We start from the raw sequence: 15,302 nt of genomic DNA on the forward strand, positions 1-15,302 counted from the left end.
ATCTTCAAAAATTGCTGCTATGATTGCCAAGGAATATTGGGGAGGATATTGCCGGTGGGTCTAAATGACCGTGCACGTGCAAAATGTTAGGCAATCTGGATGATCTGTTGTTTTGATGAACATTTTAACATTGCAAACTGGTTGGGCGGTGAAGCAGCTCTCGCAAGATCTCACATGAATGGCTTGCAACCTTTCGAGAGAACAACAGAACAAACAACAGGAACAATGCCCCTAGCTTGCCCCCACCAAAACAAAAGCAACAGCTACACTAGAGGACCTGTAGAATAAAAAGCTTAGACGAACAGCTACACTCCTGAACTGGTTACTGCGCTCACATTCTGATTAGGTCCTAGTCCATGAGAATTAAGAAGCAGATTAAAAAAATTCTATCGGTGTTCTAATGCAATGCTGCATTTAAACTTGGTAAGCTATCGTACAATATCAGTCATTAGCATAACCCAGTGACTGAATATTAGGCAAACTGGCAATCTGACTGGCTACACAAGCGCGGTCTAATTAACAATAAGACCACGAGCCCGAGTTTTCTATGAGAGAACATAGTCAGCGAGGTGAAGCAGAGTTGATTATAATTATCGCTTATAGAAAACTCGGGCTTGTAGTAGTCTAATTGTTTAATAGAAAACAGCGAGAGAACTTATCAGATTCGCGGATTTCTAATAGAACACCGCCGAGTGTCTAAGCATTTAATGACGAGCCGCAAGGAAAACAGTGAGTTGTGTTTCCAGGAGAGCCTACATTGAGGGTCAAAGTCATTATAACCCCCAATCGCTTGTCTTAATATTATCCACCACTGAATTTTCTTCAGCTGAAAATAACATGAATTCATGAATTTATTCATTGAAATTGTTAACACTGCGCGATGCTTTTAGCTTTCGAATTTGCATTAAGAAATATCCTTCTTTGAGTCAAATAAATTTTTTGCGTATACAAATAATTTTTGTTGTTCAGCTGTTGACTCTCGAGTAGGAACAAAACAATGAATAAAAGCTTGCTTTTGCCCACAACTTCGAATTATTCGCGTTCATACCGTGGTTTTGAGCCGCACGTCCTGACCACGTGCAAGTCCAAGGTTCAAGCTGTTGTCACTCAAGGAGTTGGTGAGTTTTTGTTTGCCCTAGGGAGTTATACAGTTTTGACGCGCGCTACGTGATACGTTCTCGTCCAATAGAAAACTAAATTTCAGTTCCGACTTGCTTATTGGGGGGTGGGGGTCTTACAATACTTCATTACCCAAACCCAGCTTGTTAAAGCGGTTGAACTTATATCGCAGTAGGTGCATGAAAATCAGTGAAGGAACAACCTGTTGTACGGTTAGTTATGTCTGTAACTAGATGTTATGTGTGTAACTGTAGATGTCAAAGTCATATAATTGCCCTCGATGGACAAACGCTATATAATTAGAAGAAGAAAATGCCTTTAGGATATACTCGTTCCTTCTTCCACGTATTTTATACACAGGAAACCAAAATGCAAATACATTTTCTGTGCAGAAACCAAATTATTTAAAAACAATAAAGACTTCTAGTACCTGATGAGAGTTTCAGTACACAAACGACTGAAACGACGAAGGATAACCCGAATATAGGTTCATGCGCCCGAGTATTCAGACAACAAATGACGACTTACATTTGTAAATATATATAAACTGTTATTTTTCGGTATAAGCTATACCATCATCGGGCTAAGAAAATTTTCATACAAGGTAGATCTTAAATACTGTAGAAAACGAAACGAAGCAAAAAGTTTACTAAAAAGAAAAGACAAGGTTTTCTACTGGATTTCAGTCCATTGTCGAGGGAAGGACTGTCAGGCGTTTTAATTTAATGATGTACTAAGACTCTGTATAGGAGAAGATTCCAGTTATTCGGCACAATCTAATGCCGTTGTGTTATCACGGACTACTTGGGTAAAATATTCTTTGTCACAACAGACAGGAGATGGAACAATGCCAGTATTAAAGAATCCGGTGAATTACACAAATTGCGAATAAAAATTAAATGATCGCACGTACGCGCGTCCGCAAGTGTTTGTGATAACACAACGGTATTAGATATTCTGATGATGGTACGGTATAGCTTATACCGAAATATAACAGTTTATCTACCAAGTCGTCATTTCTTGTCCGAATTCTCGGGCACAATAAGCCTATTCGGGTTATCCTTTGTTCTCCGTTTCTAAATTCTGTTAGAAAATAAAAAATAATTAATTTAGTGGTAAGATTACGAGACTGGGGTTTTCTATCAGGGAATAGCCAACGTTTGTTTGGGTGAGCAGTACAATCGTTTGCTAATACATTAGAGAATGTAAATCATTATTATTCCAATGCTACGTTATTTGATACATTAGACTATTGTATTCCCCCATTGTCAGAATTAGGCCTGGTTCACGTAACCACATGGACATAACAGCATAAAGAAAAGATCAGTTCTTTCCTTATGTCGTTATGCTTATGTTATTATGTTCCAACTATGTGCTGACATAAAACATCAACGTGAGGTGTTTTTTTGCATTTGCGCGACCTTGCCGTTATGTTGTTATGTCGCTAGTGTGAAACAGGCCTAAGCGACATGAAAAATGCAGTGGAATAATTCATGTTATTCGATGGTTTTGCACATAATACTTTCACCTATTTCTCACAGTTTTCTCACCCCTAATAATAATGGGCTCGGAGAAAAGCAAAAACTACGACGCTCGTAAAATTCCTGCGTTAATATCTGCAAGACCATCAAATAAGATGTATAAATTTTAAAACGATATTCGACGCTTTCGATGGTACAACATGATTCTCAAGTCTAAATTGCCATGACGTGATAAAAATTGCAAATTATAACGAGCATTCTAGCGAATTGTTGAGCCTTATTTCAAATAGCTCGAGGCGTATAGTCTTGAATGAATAAGTATTTTGTAAATTAATCGTCAAATTTATTCAGGCACTTTTTTATTTCAAAAGTATTTTGCCGGAGATACCTTGCCTGTGCTTTGCGATGAATAAAAAGGATCTGTCCAATGATAAGTGCTCGCGCACACGCGTAGTTGGCAGGTGAGTTTTTGTTCGCCTTAGGGAATTATACAGTTCTGACGCGCGCTACGTAATACGTTCTCGTCCAATAGAAAACTGCATTTCAGTTAAGGTGGGGGGGGGGGGGGGAGAGAAGGTCTAACAATTCTGCATCACTCAAAACTGACATCGCAGTACGTGGCATCAAAACAAACAGTGAAGGAACAACCTGAAGTTCAGTAAGTAATTTCTGTAACTACGTAGATGAAATGCGTGTAATTGTAAATGTCAAAGCAATAACAGCTTAGTAATATAGTTGCCCTCGATTCTATAGACGAACGCAAAATGAGTAGAAGAAGAAAATGCCTTTAGGATACGTTTCTTCATCAGTATTTTATACACAGGAAGCCAAATTCAAAATACATTATCTGTACAGAAACCAAATAATTTGAAAACAATGAAGACATTTTACGTTTTCTTAGTTTCTAAAACTAAGTACCTGACGAGAGTTTTAGTACATAAACCACAAAGGATAACCCGAATAGTCATTGTGCCCGAGAATTCAGACCCCTGAACAAATGACGACTCCTGACTTGTTATATATATGAACTGTTATATTTAAGTATAAGCTTAACCATCACCGGACTAAGAAAATTTATATACAAGGTAGGTCTGAAATACTGTAGATAACGAGACGAAACAAAACGTTCACTCAAGAGAATAGACAAAGTGCTCTACTGGATTTCAGTCCATGGTTGAGGGAACTTGCTAGGCGGTTGGTGTAATATATGCCTCTTTATCTTTATGCTTGGATGGAATATTCCTTGTCACAACTGACAGGAGGTAGAACAATGTCAGTTTTTAAAGTATCCGGTAATTTACACAAATTGCGAATAGAAATTAAATGATCGCACGTACGCGCGTCCACAAGTGTTTGTGATAACACAACGGTATTAGATATTCTGATGATGGTACGGTATAGCTTATACCGAAATATAACAGTTGCGAATGAAAATTTAATGATCAGACGATAGCAAGTGTTTGTGATAACACAACGGTATTAGATATTGTGACAATAATTGGATTCTTTTCTTCATTTAATAATTGGAATCTTCTCCTGCACAAAGAGTCATATTACATCAAACGCCAAGCACCTTCCCTCAACAATGGACTGAAATACAAATCTATTCACTTGAGTTAACTTTTTGTTTCGTCTCGTTTTCTACAGTATTTAAGGCCTACCTTGTATGTAAATGTTTTTATTCTGATGAGGGTATACCGAAATATACCAGTTTATCTACCAAGTCGTCATTTGTTGTCTGAGTTTTCGGGCACAATAAACCTATTCGGGTTGTCGTTTGTTCTTAGTTTCCAAATTCTGTTAGAAAAATATATTAATTATTTTAGCGGTTAGATTACGAGAGTGGGGTTTTCTATTAGCGAATAACCATGTAACGTTTGCTGTCGCTAAAAGGAAGTCGTGGGGTGAGCAGTCAAAATTCTTTATTTGCTCTGTCATTTAAAGAAAAACATATGATGTTTACAAATCAAATGGTAAAAAAATGCCATTATTTTTCAAGCGAATGTCGACTATCCACAACAGCCAAATATCGTCGGCTTGATATTTACAATCAATGGCCATTTTACGTGTTTGTGAAAATTATCACCGTTGTCAAGGATATGATCTTCATGCATCATTTCATGCACGAAGCCTCTTCCTCTTCCTTTCGATCAATTGATCTAGCTGAAAAAATTCTCGTTCCACCAATGTCACCCATGTATATAACAACGTGGAACAAGAGAAAAAAAAGGACGTGAATGCAAACAATTAATGGTTTGCTGATAAATTGGACAGAAGCAAATCATTGTTATTCCAATGCTTCGTTTTTCGACCATATAAGGCCAGGAGAAGACGCAAATTATAACATGTCATGAAACTATTGTATTCCTTCATTTGGCAGAATAAATGTCAATAAAGATGTGGCGGGATAATTCATCTGTTATTCGATGGTTTTGGACAAAATACTTTATAACCTATTTCTCGCAGTCTTGTCACCCCTAATAAGGGGCTCGGAGAAAAGAAAACCTACGACGCTCGTAAAATTCCTGCGTTTATCATCTGTGAAACCATCAAATAAGGTGTATAAATTAACGCTACCCGACGGTTTCGATGGCACAAACATATATCTTAAGTCTGAGTGGTCATGATGTGATAAAAGTAGCAAATTCTAAGCAGCATTCTAGCAAGTTGTTTAGCATTATTTCAAATATAGTCCGGCGGCTTAGCTCCTGAATTGTGCGATTTTTGATACAAGCACCAAACTTTGCAGGATTGCAAGCATTCACATACTAATCAATTCTCGATATAGTGTAAACGCTAATTTCTTATTTTCAGCTAGTAGCAATGAAATTTTCAGTCAAGAGACCCCTCCCCCACAAAGTACAACTTCTTGCGCTTTTATACACCTTTTATTGTATATTTTATTTCAAAAATACAGATATGAAAATGCTTTAAATTAGGCTTACGATTGTTATGTTTTTACATTGTACCATCTTTTTTATACCAATAATTTACTAGGAAATTATTGCATCGAAAAATATTTTTTGTTCCCCGCCCTCTGCTCCCTCGTGTCTTTCGTTTTGCGTTAGTATCCAGGTCTCTCGCGATTCATTCGCCAATCCCAGCGTTCGCCGTTCGCTAACAGAAGAAAAATACGAAAATATAGAGGGCTGTAAACAGTCTAAATTAAAGCATTTCATTCTAAATTTTGTACGGGCGACTTGGTATCACTAATTGACATAATAGTATTTGTCTAAAAACCAGGACAAACAAATATTTCACGAAATTTCATCGATTTTAATAAATTACGTTTTCCATGGAAACTGGCGTTTTTCGGGCTTGGCACTATATCTGAAAAAACTTCTGTTGGTGGCTACTTTCAGTGTGCCAAATTGCATGCTTGTATCAAAAAGTGCACAATTCAACCAAAATTTCGAGCTAAGCCGCCGGACTAATAGCTCGAGGCGGATATAGTCTTGATTGAATAATTATTGCGTGAATTCTGAATCGTCGAATTTATTCGGGCACTTTTTTTATTTTAAAAGTATTTTTTACCGGAGATACCTTGCTTTTTCAATGAAAGCCTATGCTTTGCTATTAAAAAAAAACCTAATTTAAACTTCCTTTAAACACACTCACAAAAACCAACGTATATACCAAAACAATAGGGAGCATTTATAGCATGTAGGATCAACTGTCAACGTGTGAGGAAGATCTTTTTATATCATCATTTTTTCAGCAGGATTTAAATTGCGAAGGGATGGCCAAGTCATCTCTTAGCAAACTGAGAGAGGCGAAGATTCTCCGTGCTTGACTTGTTTCTCATTTATAGAGAGGTCTGGGGACATGTCATGAGTTAAATTAGCTTTTTTTTGTTTGTTGTCCCATTTCAGACCACGTACCGCGTATATCCTGATGGGTAACATACCCATCAGGATATATAATATCTTTCAACTTCAAACAAGTTCTCGTGGAAATAAGAGAATAATTTCCAGAAGAACAACTCTCTGGAGAGTATCACATGATCAGAAATGGGCAATTTACATACGTAGCTTTCAAGCTTAAAAGCGATCCATTATTTAAATTGATAATTAAAATATAAAATATTATTCCATTTCAGCTGTATTTTGCCGAGAAGTCGAAACATGGCCGCATGGATGCGTTTACTAACATGTTGGATCTTGATTGGATTCTTCATATCGGGGGAAAGGTACGTAGGCAAACTTTCTTAGCAAATAGGAGATGTAAACAGCGCAAACAACGCGAAATAATGCTATTAATACATAGTACTGAGTAGCAAGCGGAGAGAAATATATTTTGTACTTCTGATAACTTCTTGCGCGCGGCCCTGCATATTTTCCCACTCAGGTACTCGCAATAGGCTACACCTCTCAGTGTATGGCTATAAACCCAGCTGACCTCGTTGTTATATATTTAATTATTATTTTCTTTATTTTTATGTAGCGCCAGCGTAAAGGATGAAGAAGTGGCGCGGGAAGGTCTGTTAAAGCAACACACAACGCAGTTATACTAGATAACTTATATGCTTACCTTAAGACACTAGATCAGTTTTTGGTTAGGGGCAGGTGGGAGGAAGAATGCGCACTATTGATATTAGCAATAACTCTTCAAATGGGTGAATCAGGAGAGACGTAGGTTCCAATCGGTGACTTTCGATAAGATTTTATTGGCACAGTTAGCAAGGAAACGTTTGAGCTTATATTTGGCATCTGTAAAAAATGATCGAAACACAAAGGATTTTTTTCGGCTGCAAAAACACATTAGTGGCATTAGTGAAAATATTAGTGGTGGTGCACTGTTTGCTTTTGAAATTAGATGAGTTAATTTGTTTGTTTGCTTGCGTGTAAGAACATTTGATAACTGTTGATAGCAAATAAAAGTGAAAGTGTTGCGACAGAAACTAGCATTGCGGTTAATTATAGTTTGTTAAGTCCAAAGTCAACTCGTTAATACATCAATGTTTCGGTTTAATTTATTACGCCATTACTGTTGTATTCTATGAATGGCGGGTAAACAAGTGTACAGTATAACTGACTATATAAAATGTCTCTTTTTTTTTAACTTCATATTAGTCCTTTCTAACTGCCGGGGAGTCTAACAATTCAGAATGAACACTATTATTCCTTGGTAGACGGCCTAATAATTCCCTTTGACAATATTCCCAGTGTCTTAGTACATTTTGTAGTTTTATAAAACTAGCTCTATCTTTTCTTCATGGTTTTTGACAGAGGGCTCCAGCTGTCCAGTAAATCTTCCACAGAAGTCTACCAAGCGCTGTAAAGTTCTTCGGGAAACTGAACTGGCGGCTCAGAAAGCAATATATCAGCTCACCATAAAACCCCCCTTACCAATGCCTTTGGTTAACATGACCATTAAACAGCTAGCAGCTCACCATTCCCAAGATGAGTTTTTTAAGGAACATTTTACGAATTACTTCGGCATGCTGATGAAGACCAGAAGACTTGGTGCCCAGTGGATAGCAGAACATACAGAGGAGATTACCGAATTTCAAGGATACGAAAACATTTATCACGAATTCAGACGCAACATGTTAACTGTGAGTTAAAAGTTTAGAGAAGATACTACATTAATAGTGTACCAAATTAGTCGCACAGCTGTCAATTCAGATGAGATAAGAAAAGGGGGCGAGGGGTGTGATATGACAGCTCTTTTGTTGTTTAACAAAAACTGGAAACGGGATAGCTGCGCCCTGCTCACTGCATCCACGATTGATGCACACAGAGACCACAGTCAGGTCTTAAGCTCCGGCTGATCCAGGTGACGACAGTTTTCTTTAGTGAATAAATGTTTTCTGCTACGTGATTGGCCTGATAAAGCTCTTATTTTTCTTACAACACAGGGCTCCGATTTCTTTCGATTTGTCTCAGACTCCGAGCCCTTCCAGGATTTTCTAAAGGATTGGCGAGATGACAACATATTTACAGACCTTAGACTGTGTGGAATAAATCCTATGGTGCTTCGCAGGGTAACGGACGATGCTTGTAAGTGGAATTAATTATGGACTTGAATATATATCATAAGTACTTTTTAATAATCATTGAATACTATATGGAAGGGTGGAGTAGGGGCAGGAATACATCACTTGTGCCGAAAAGATATTTTCCCCATAAATTCCGTTTGTGACACATTTACATTTTTACAGTTTTTTGACTTGTCAACTGTTATTCCTAAAAATCACAGTAAAATGTATTTTTTATTCCCACGATTTAAGCTGACGTTGGGTTGAAATGGTCTGAGCTGAGCAAGGTACTCAATCCAAATTACAACTGGGAAGCTGCCATTCAAGCCATCATGAATGAACCACTTGACAAGGTATTAGACTAGTTATTTTAACTTGCCGCCTTACTGGTTCAGTAGATTGAAGATTATTTTTTCCTGAATAGTTTACTACGGCCCTTTCGGAATGTAACTTACCTCTCGTTACAAATCATTTACCTAAATAAAAAGCCTAGAAAGTATCTCTCGTTCATGAAGTCATAAAAAAGAAATCAAACATTCTTCCATTTCCTTGTGAACCATAGTCGAGTCCAGCTGTTCAATCGAAGGAGAATTACAGCTTAGTTTTATCGACTCCATCGGTGAACAGATTAATTAGCTACGGGATAGTCTGACTAGTACATGTATAAATTTTAATTTCATTTGGCTACCAAAGAGCTCAATGTTTCAAAACGCAGAATCGACACCTACAAGAAAATGATCGAATAGTTTACCAGTATGATTATTGCCATTACTTCCTCTATTTTCCCCGTTTATAGGCTGTTAAAGACGGCTATGTGTATGTTCTCCGATACGAAGTGTTCGATGACCTGATTTCATTTCCTGATGTGGCGGATACTCGTCCTGATCGATCTTTGTGGCCAACGACATCACCAATAGCTCTTTTTGCCGTAAAAGACAAACGCCTTCGCCCTGTGGCTATTCAAATCGATTATAAACCAGGTTTGAAAAGTTAAAGCCAAATATTTCTTTTCTTTTATAAATTAGCCATATACCCTACGAAAGTGATTTGACCATTGACGTTAAACATCGCATTCCAACGGCAAATGTCAGAGTGCTGCTTATTCAGTTAATTATTGTATAAATCCATCATTGAAAATAGAAAACAATTTACTCATTCACACCAAACACGAAAATACTCACTTAAACGGCAAAAGTTGTTTTTTGCCTTTTACGGGGAGATTTACTTGGGTGGGTTAGTTGAGTTGCCTTGACGAAAGAGAAGGAAATATAAATAAAAAGCTAAAAAAGCTAATAATCAAATAATGTACTTGTATTCCTATAAAACATTTCCAGAATTCAGGAGAACTTCCACGAGATCATTTTAAAAACGAGCAAACCGAAGGAAGAAATCCTACCACTTGACCATAACTTTGAGTAAATCTTCTGAAATTTATTTTTATAGCTGCCTCTCGTGGTTTAATTTGCTGTGTTTATGACTTCAGTATTTTGATTTCTATTTAACAAGATTCTCCAGTTTTCTCCCCTTCTGATGGCGGTTCATGGATGTTGGCTAAGTCGGTCGTCCAGGCAACGGATTACGCCCATAGTCAAATGATAGAACATCTGCTGAAGGTCAGAATAACAGCTTTATCCAAACGAAATGCTTTTAAGCTGTCTGTATTCACAGACTGAATTCAGGTCAAGTCTTATAATTGTTTTAAATCAACTATATAAACATAAAACAATTTTAGATAACTGAAATTGTTGTTTCTAGTCTTATTATTCAGGGGCACCCAACAAACCGTTTCGGTGAATATCGGTTCGGAAGACCTATAACCACCAACGATTTTCGGATTAAAGTGTCATGAAAATTGGACATTTTTTTAGCTCAAACTTTTGTGACATGGGCAAAGTAATACCTGTTGTTTTCAGAGAGAGAAAAATGTCGTTTTGGATAGGAAAAAAGGCCAGCTACGATTTTCGAGAAGGAAACAGCGGCTCGTAAATTCGGTTAATAAATTATTATTTCGTTCCCTAAAATTTTCTGAAGTTTGAAAAATCAGCTAGCGTATCTGAAATGATATGTTTTTCTTAGCGTTGAAAGTTAAGGCTTTAAATTGCATAAAAAGGACACCTATAACATAAAGACGGTGTTCAGACACCTATAGTAAAGTTGTCTTGTTAGATGCCCCTGATTATTATTATGTATATTTCTGCAGATCCATCTCTTTTCGGAGCCGTTTTGTGTTGTCTTACACCGACAGCTCTCCTCCAACCACCCGCTGAATGTGCTTCTAAAGTACAGTTGCCGAGGGGTTTTGGCTGCAAACACGCTCGGCGCTCCTCAGTTGATCTCGCCAGGAACGTTCATGGACAAACTGTCTGCTTTTGGATATAAAGGAACCATCATGTTGGTGGGACGCGGCTATGAGGAAATGAGTTGGAAGGACGCAGATTTCCGCCTTGACATGAAGGTAGAGAAGGATAAACTTATAAGCGATAAGGAAAATATATATATATTTCTTCCTTGGATCTTAGCGCTTTGTTCCAATTAAAAGATGCGTTAGAAAAGTTTTAGATGAAAGATTCCTACCCACCTTGTAATCTTAATCTAAAAAGCTATGAAAAGCAAAGGTCTGGCTGAGCCGTGATGCCACTAAGAGCAGGCCCACCACAGGAGAAAACTTGCAAAGATCGCGCAATGTAGTTTTTGATGGACTTGCTTTAAAAGGAACCTGCCCTCTTACGACAACCTGACGTTGAATTGTTTGAAACAATGCTTAAATTCCAAATTTTACAGAACAATAGAGAAATGACATTTAATAATAACAAAAAATAGAAACGATTATGGCGCTGGAAATTTAAAAGTGACAATCCTTTTCACTTTTTGTTGCTATTAAATGCTGTTTCTCCCTTAATTAATGCCCTGTAAAATTCAACGTCGACTTGTCGTAAGAGTGGAGGTTCCTTTAAGGAAAGTACAAATACTTCTAGATTTCAAATCTAGACGACCTGTCAATGACTTATGTTAAGTTTTGGTAAATAATCATGTTAACGCTACAGTTGCGACAAAAAATATAACTTTTACCTATTTGTTAGTTCACAAGATGAAAATCAACGACATGTCTGAACTCACTTGAGGTGTTGAGAGGTTAAGTAACTGCAGTGCTCTTAAGAACGGTCGAGCTTTTCCTTTCTTCCTGTTAGTAACCTAAGTAACTGTAACAGTTATAAACAGATCGCTGTCTCTTCGTGCGCTCAAAACATCTTCTGCTCTAGAGGGACGGTTGGGGCTCAACCCTTCAATTCATATTTCATCAGTGTGGAATTCTATCGGGTCGAATGTCAGACGTTCCTCGAGCAGGGGATTGATTACGCATGCGAAGACCACCAAGGGGGTTCTATCTTATATACGCTATACGGATGGCTATACGGATATACACTATACTGGATAAAGTACGATTTTTCCCTTCCAGGTATGTGACGAGGTTCCAAATTTGGCCTTATAGTCTCAGATCGGGTCGCTGAATAGCGAAAAGTTACGTCCAATTTATATCTTTCTGCTTATCTAAATCAGGTCATTTTAAAAAATGCAAAAATAAATAGCGGATGTTGTAATATTGAGGAAACATCTACAAATAAAAACATTTTCTTCACTTCTGGTCTCAGATTGGGCATACAATTTAATTCTTTAGTCTGAAATGGGGAAGCAAATTCAGTTGAGCTTTGTTTGGTTTGAGACAAGGTTGGGGTCTCTAGACACCATCGAAGCTCCCCCGTCCAAACTTAAGACAGACATCTGTTTGTTGAGACCAACATCTTAACTTATCTGTCAACATAATTATAATTTATCCCCTGATTATTAGAAACGAGGAGTAGATGACAAAAAGCTTCTTCCCTATTTTCCGTTCCGTGACGACAGTGAATTGCTCTTTAGGGCAATCAAGAAAATGGCTAAAGAGTACGTCGGAATGTGAGTACTACCTTGACTTGTTCCTGCGTCTTGTTTTCTCCTCCCTTACTGCTCTGTACTGTTTTTATAGCCTGCATAGCTGGCGGTATTGTTGGGTTTTAAAGGCGGTATTGTTGGATTTTAAAGACTGTCAATATATTTATAACCCTTGGGATCATACCACAGTGACCGTACAACGGAGGGGGAGGTGGCACCCACCTTTATCTTGGATTTCAACTTTTCCGGAATTCCAAAAATCTCGTTAGAACGGAGAATTACACCAAGACTTTTATGCTTTAGGTGACTGAGTAAACCCGTACACCAAAACATGGTTGCCCTGTAGCAAGATCAAACAACTAGAACGTGTCACATCAATATGTCCCCTTGGGTGATTAAATAAATGATTAAATACTGAAAGTTTAATATTTTGTATTACATATTTTGTAAGTAAAGTTATTAGAGCAGAAAAAGTCCTAAACTCGAACAGTTCACGTCCTTGCACAAAAGCCTTATACTAAGTTTTATATTGTCTATCATGGATTTGTTAAGTTGCGGATTATCAAGTCCTGAAGTCATTCACCACCCATAAGCATCCCAAAAAAAGCCATTTTAGGGAAATCAATCTTTATTCGCTTCCATTTCTCATCAAATTCAGTGCCTGTTTACTAAAGAATGCTGTGTATGCAGGGACGTCTTGAACAGATCTTTAAAAAGACCCGAGTTTCAATTACACAAAGTAATAGCTTGGTACTATATATGTAGGTTAAAAAACACATTTGATATATTTTGCCTCTTTTCTATTTTAGATACTATCGCCGCAATCGTGATGTTAAGAAGGACAAAGAGTTACAAGCTTTTGTGAATGAGTTATCTGCCAAAGGAACTGGACCAGATGGTGGGAATGGCCAGGTAAACCAATGAGGGTTCATCAGCGAGTGTTTTCGAGTTTCTCTCGTAAAACATCTAGAACAAGAAACACCATAAGAATCTTAAAAAAATCTTACGAACCTTACATTTCTTGATATAAACCTCTTCTGCAAACCACTCTCAACGTCATCCAATCAAAACATACGTATGGTAGTGAAGTATGGTAGTGTGCTTATTGTTCAGCTATTATTTGCAATTAGTTTCTCTACTCCCCCATCTACATTACAAAAAGTAAAAGTTCTCTCTAAACATAATTAATACGATTTTCCAATCTACAACTCAAAGATTTGGATCTCATTAAGCGGCATTCCAGTGTGTATGATACGTTTCACTTAATTAATAGGATAGCATCGCTCAGCTATCGGGGTCTGCTTCAACACTCCGTGATGACTAAAGGACACTTAGACACAGTGGACAAGGCAGTGAAATTTATACCTACACTTTCTTAGCCACAAAACGTTCTAAGTTATAGCCGGTCTTTTAATCCCATATTGTTGCCTTCCTTTGGTTTGATGACCTTGTGTTCATTCTACACTTCCTTCTCTAGGTGAAAGACTTCCCTGCCGTGATGAAGACAAAGAAGGAAGTCGTTGACATGGTAACTCATTTACTGTGGTTAATGAGTGTAAAGCACGCCGCAGTGGACTATCCTATGGGTGAATATGGAGCCTTCACACCCCTTTCTCCGACCAAGGTTTACAACGATAGTCGTGTGCCACCAGAAACTTTTGCCGTGTTTAATTTAGCACACGTAAACATCTCTGTGGTAAGTCATGGTTTGTCAAAAGGCCTTTGCCGTTTTATCTTATATCTTCGTTATATCTTTAAAGGATAAAATCTAAGATAATGGATCTACTGTAAGTTCATTGGCTGACACTCAGTAAATGCACATTTAGTTAAATTTCCCGCGGCGGAGGAATGGTACCCAACGAAGTTTATACGAGGAGGCTCCGCCCAGAGCTCCAATCCTTAACCCTTTTATATACCATACCAAAAGGGGAAACCTTCATATACCTTCCGTGCAAAATAGTACACCATTTTTGCTTAGTAAAAATATTATATTCCCTTTCTAAATTTCTTACTTGAGTAACTTTTTAAAAGACCAAGATAAATCAGCCGTAAGGCACGTGTCAAGGGGCCTGTACCAAAAGGAAACTTTCTCCTGGCCTTTCCTATACTTTAACGCATGAAACTCTTACCCTTATATGCCTTTGGTCTAAAACATGTACCGCTTTTGGGTGGAACTTCACCTTTTAGTCCATTACAGGGAGTTTATCGCTCGGGGTAGGATGAAGGGGGAAGGCTATTAAGTTGCGATTAGACCCATATACATGCCATGCATGCATGTTGTGTGTAATTATAAACTGCAAAGTCATGATCTTGTAAAGAACTAAGTCATGTTTATTCTTATAGAATAAGCAAGAAGGTCAGTCCTCTAAACCTCTGGGTTTTTTCCCGGCACAGGCACAGATGCAAGTTGCGATGAACGTCGGGACATACCATTACGACACATTGTTTGACCAATACGATGAACTGACGGATTCTCGCGCATCTGAAGTCGTCAAGAAGTACTACAACTATCTCAAAGACACCATTGACCCAATGTTGAAGAAGAGGAATAACCGGAGGTTCCATGAAGGGCACCTGACTTATCCCTACCTGGAGCATTACTGGCTTCCGAACGGCATCCAAACTTAAATGGATAAAGTACACGGAATAAGGACCGACCAAAAAGTAACATAATGGGCTTGTGAAGGAAAATATAACTTTAATGCTGGTAGGGGTACCTTCGTAAGGGAGTGTTATTTGGCTTTAAAGGTGTAACTAATATGAAGACAATAAAGGTGCAAACATGTCTTGTG

At 37.8% G+C, this 15,302-nt stretch overlaps 2 protein-coding genes across 3 annotated transcripts in view; both read left to right on the plus strand.

Annotated features, from left to right (window-relative positions):
- The window catches only part of LOC144649636 (uncharacterized), a 73,135-nt gene that overhangs the window by 30,980 nt on the left and 26,853 nt on the right, over positions 1 to 15,302 (plus strand). The gene's annotated exons all lie outside the window — the stretch shown is intronic.
- Positions 1,313 to 15,295, plus strand: LOC144649620 (allene oxide synthase-lipoxygenase protein-like). Of its 2 annotated transcripts, none has more exons than XM_078509148.1 (13): positions 1,313 to 1,331; positions 6,700 to 6,789; positions 7,044 to 7,078; positions 7,829 to 8,157; positions 8,461 to 8,602; positions 8,833 to 8,933; positions 9,377 to 9,560; positions 10,087 to 10,193; positions 10,781 to 11,035; positions 12,428 to 12,534; positions 13,320 to 13,422; positions 13,988 to 14,206; positions 14,905 to 15,295. In XM_078509148.1, exons 2-13 carry the CDS (start codon positions 6,725 to 6,727, stop codon positions 15,136 to 15,138), a joined length of 1,881 nt encoding a protein of 626 aa, XP_078365274.1. In that variant the 5' UTR covers positions 1,313 to 1,331; positions 6,700 to 6,724; the 3' UTR covers positions 15,139 to 15,295. The 2 variants fall into 2 exon arrangements, with proteins under 2 accessions (XP_078365274.1, XP_078365273.1); XM_078509147.1 differs by lacking the exon at positions 1,313 to 1,331 and adding an exon at positions 3,179 to 3,258.

This window comes from Oculina patagonica, chromosome 4, assembly GCF_052425735.1.
Source record: "Oculina patagonica isolate OP01 chromosome 4, crgOcupat, whole genome shotgun sequence".
NCBI lineage: Eukaryota > Metazoa > Cnidaria > Anthozoa > Scleractinia > Oculinidae > Oculina > Oculina patagonica.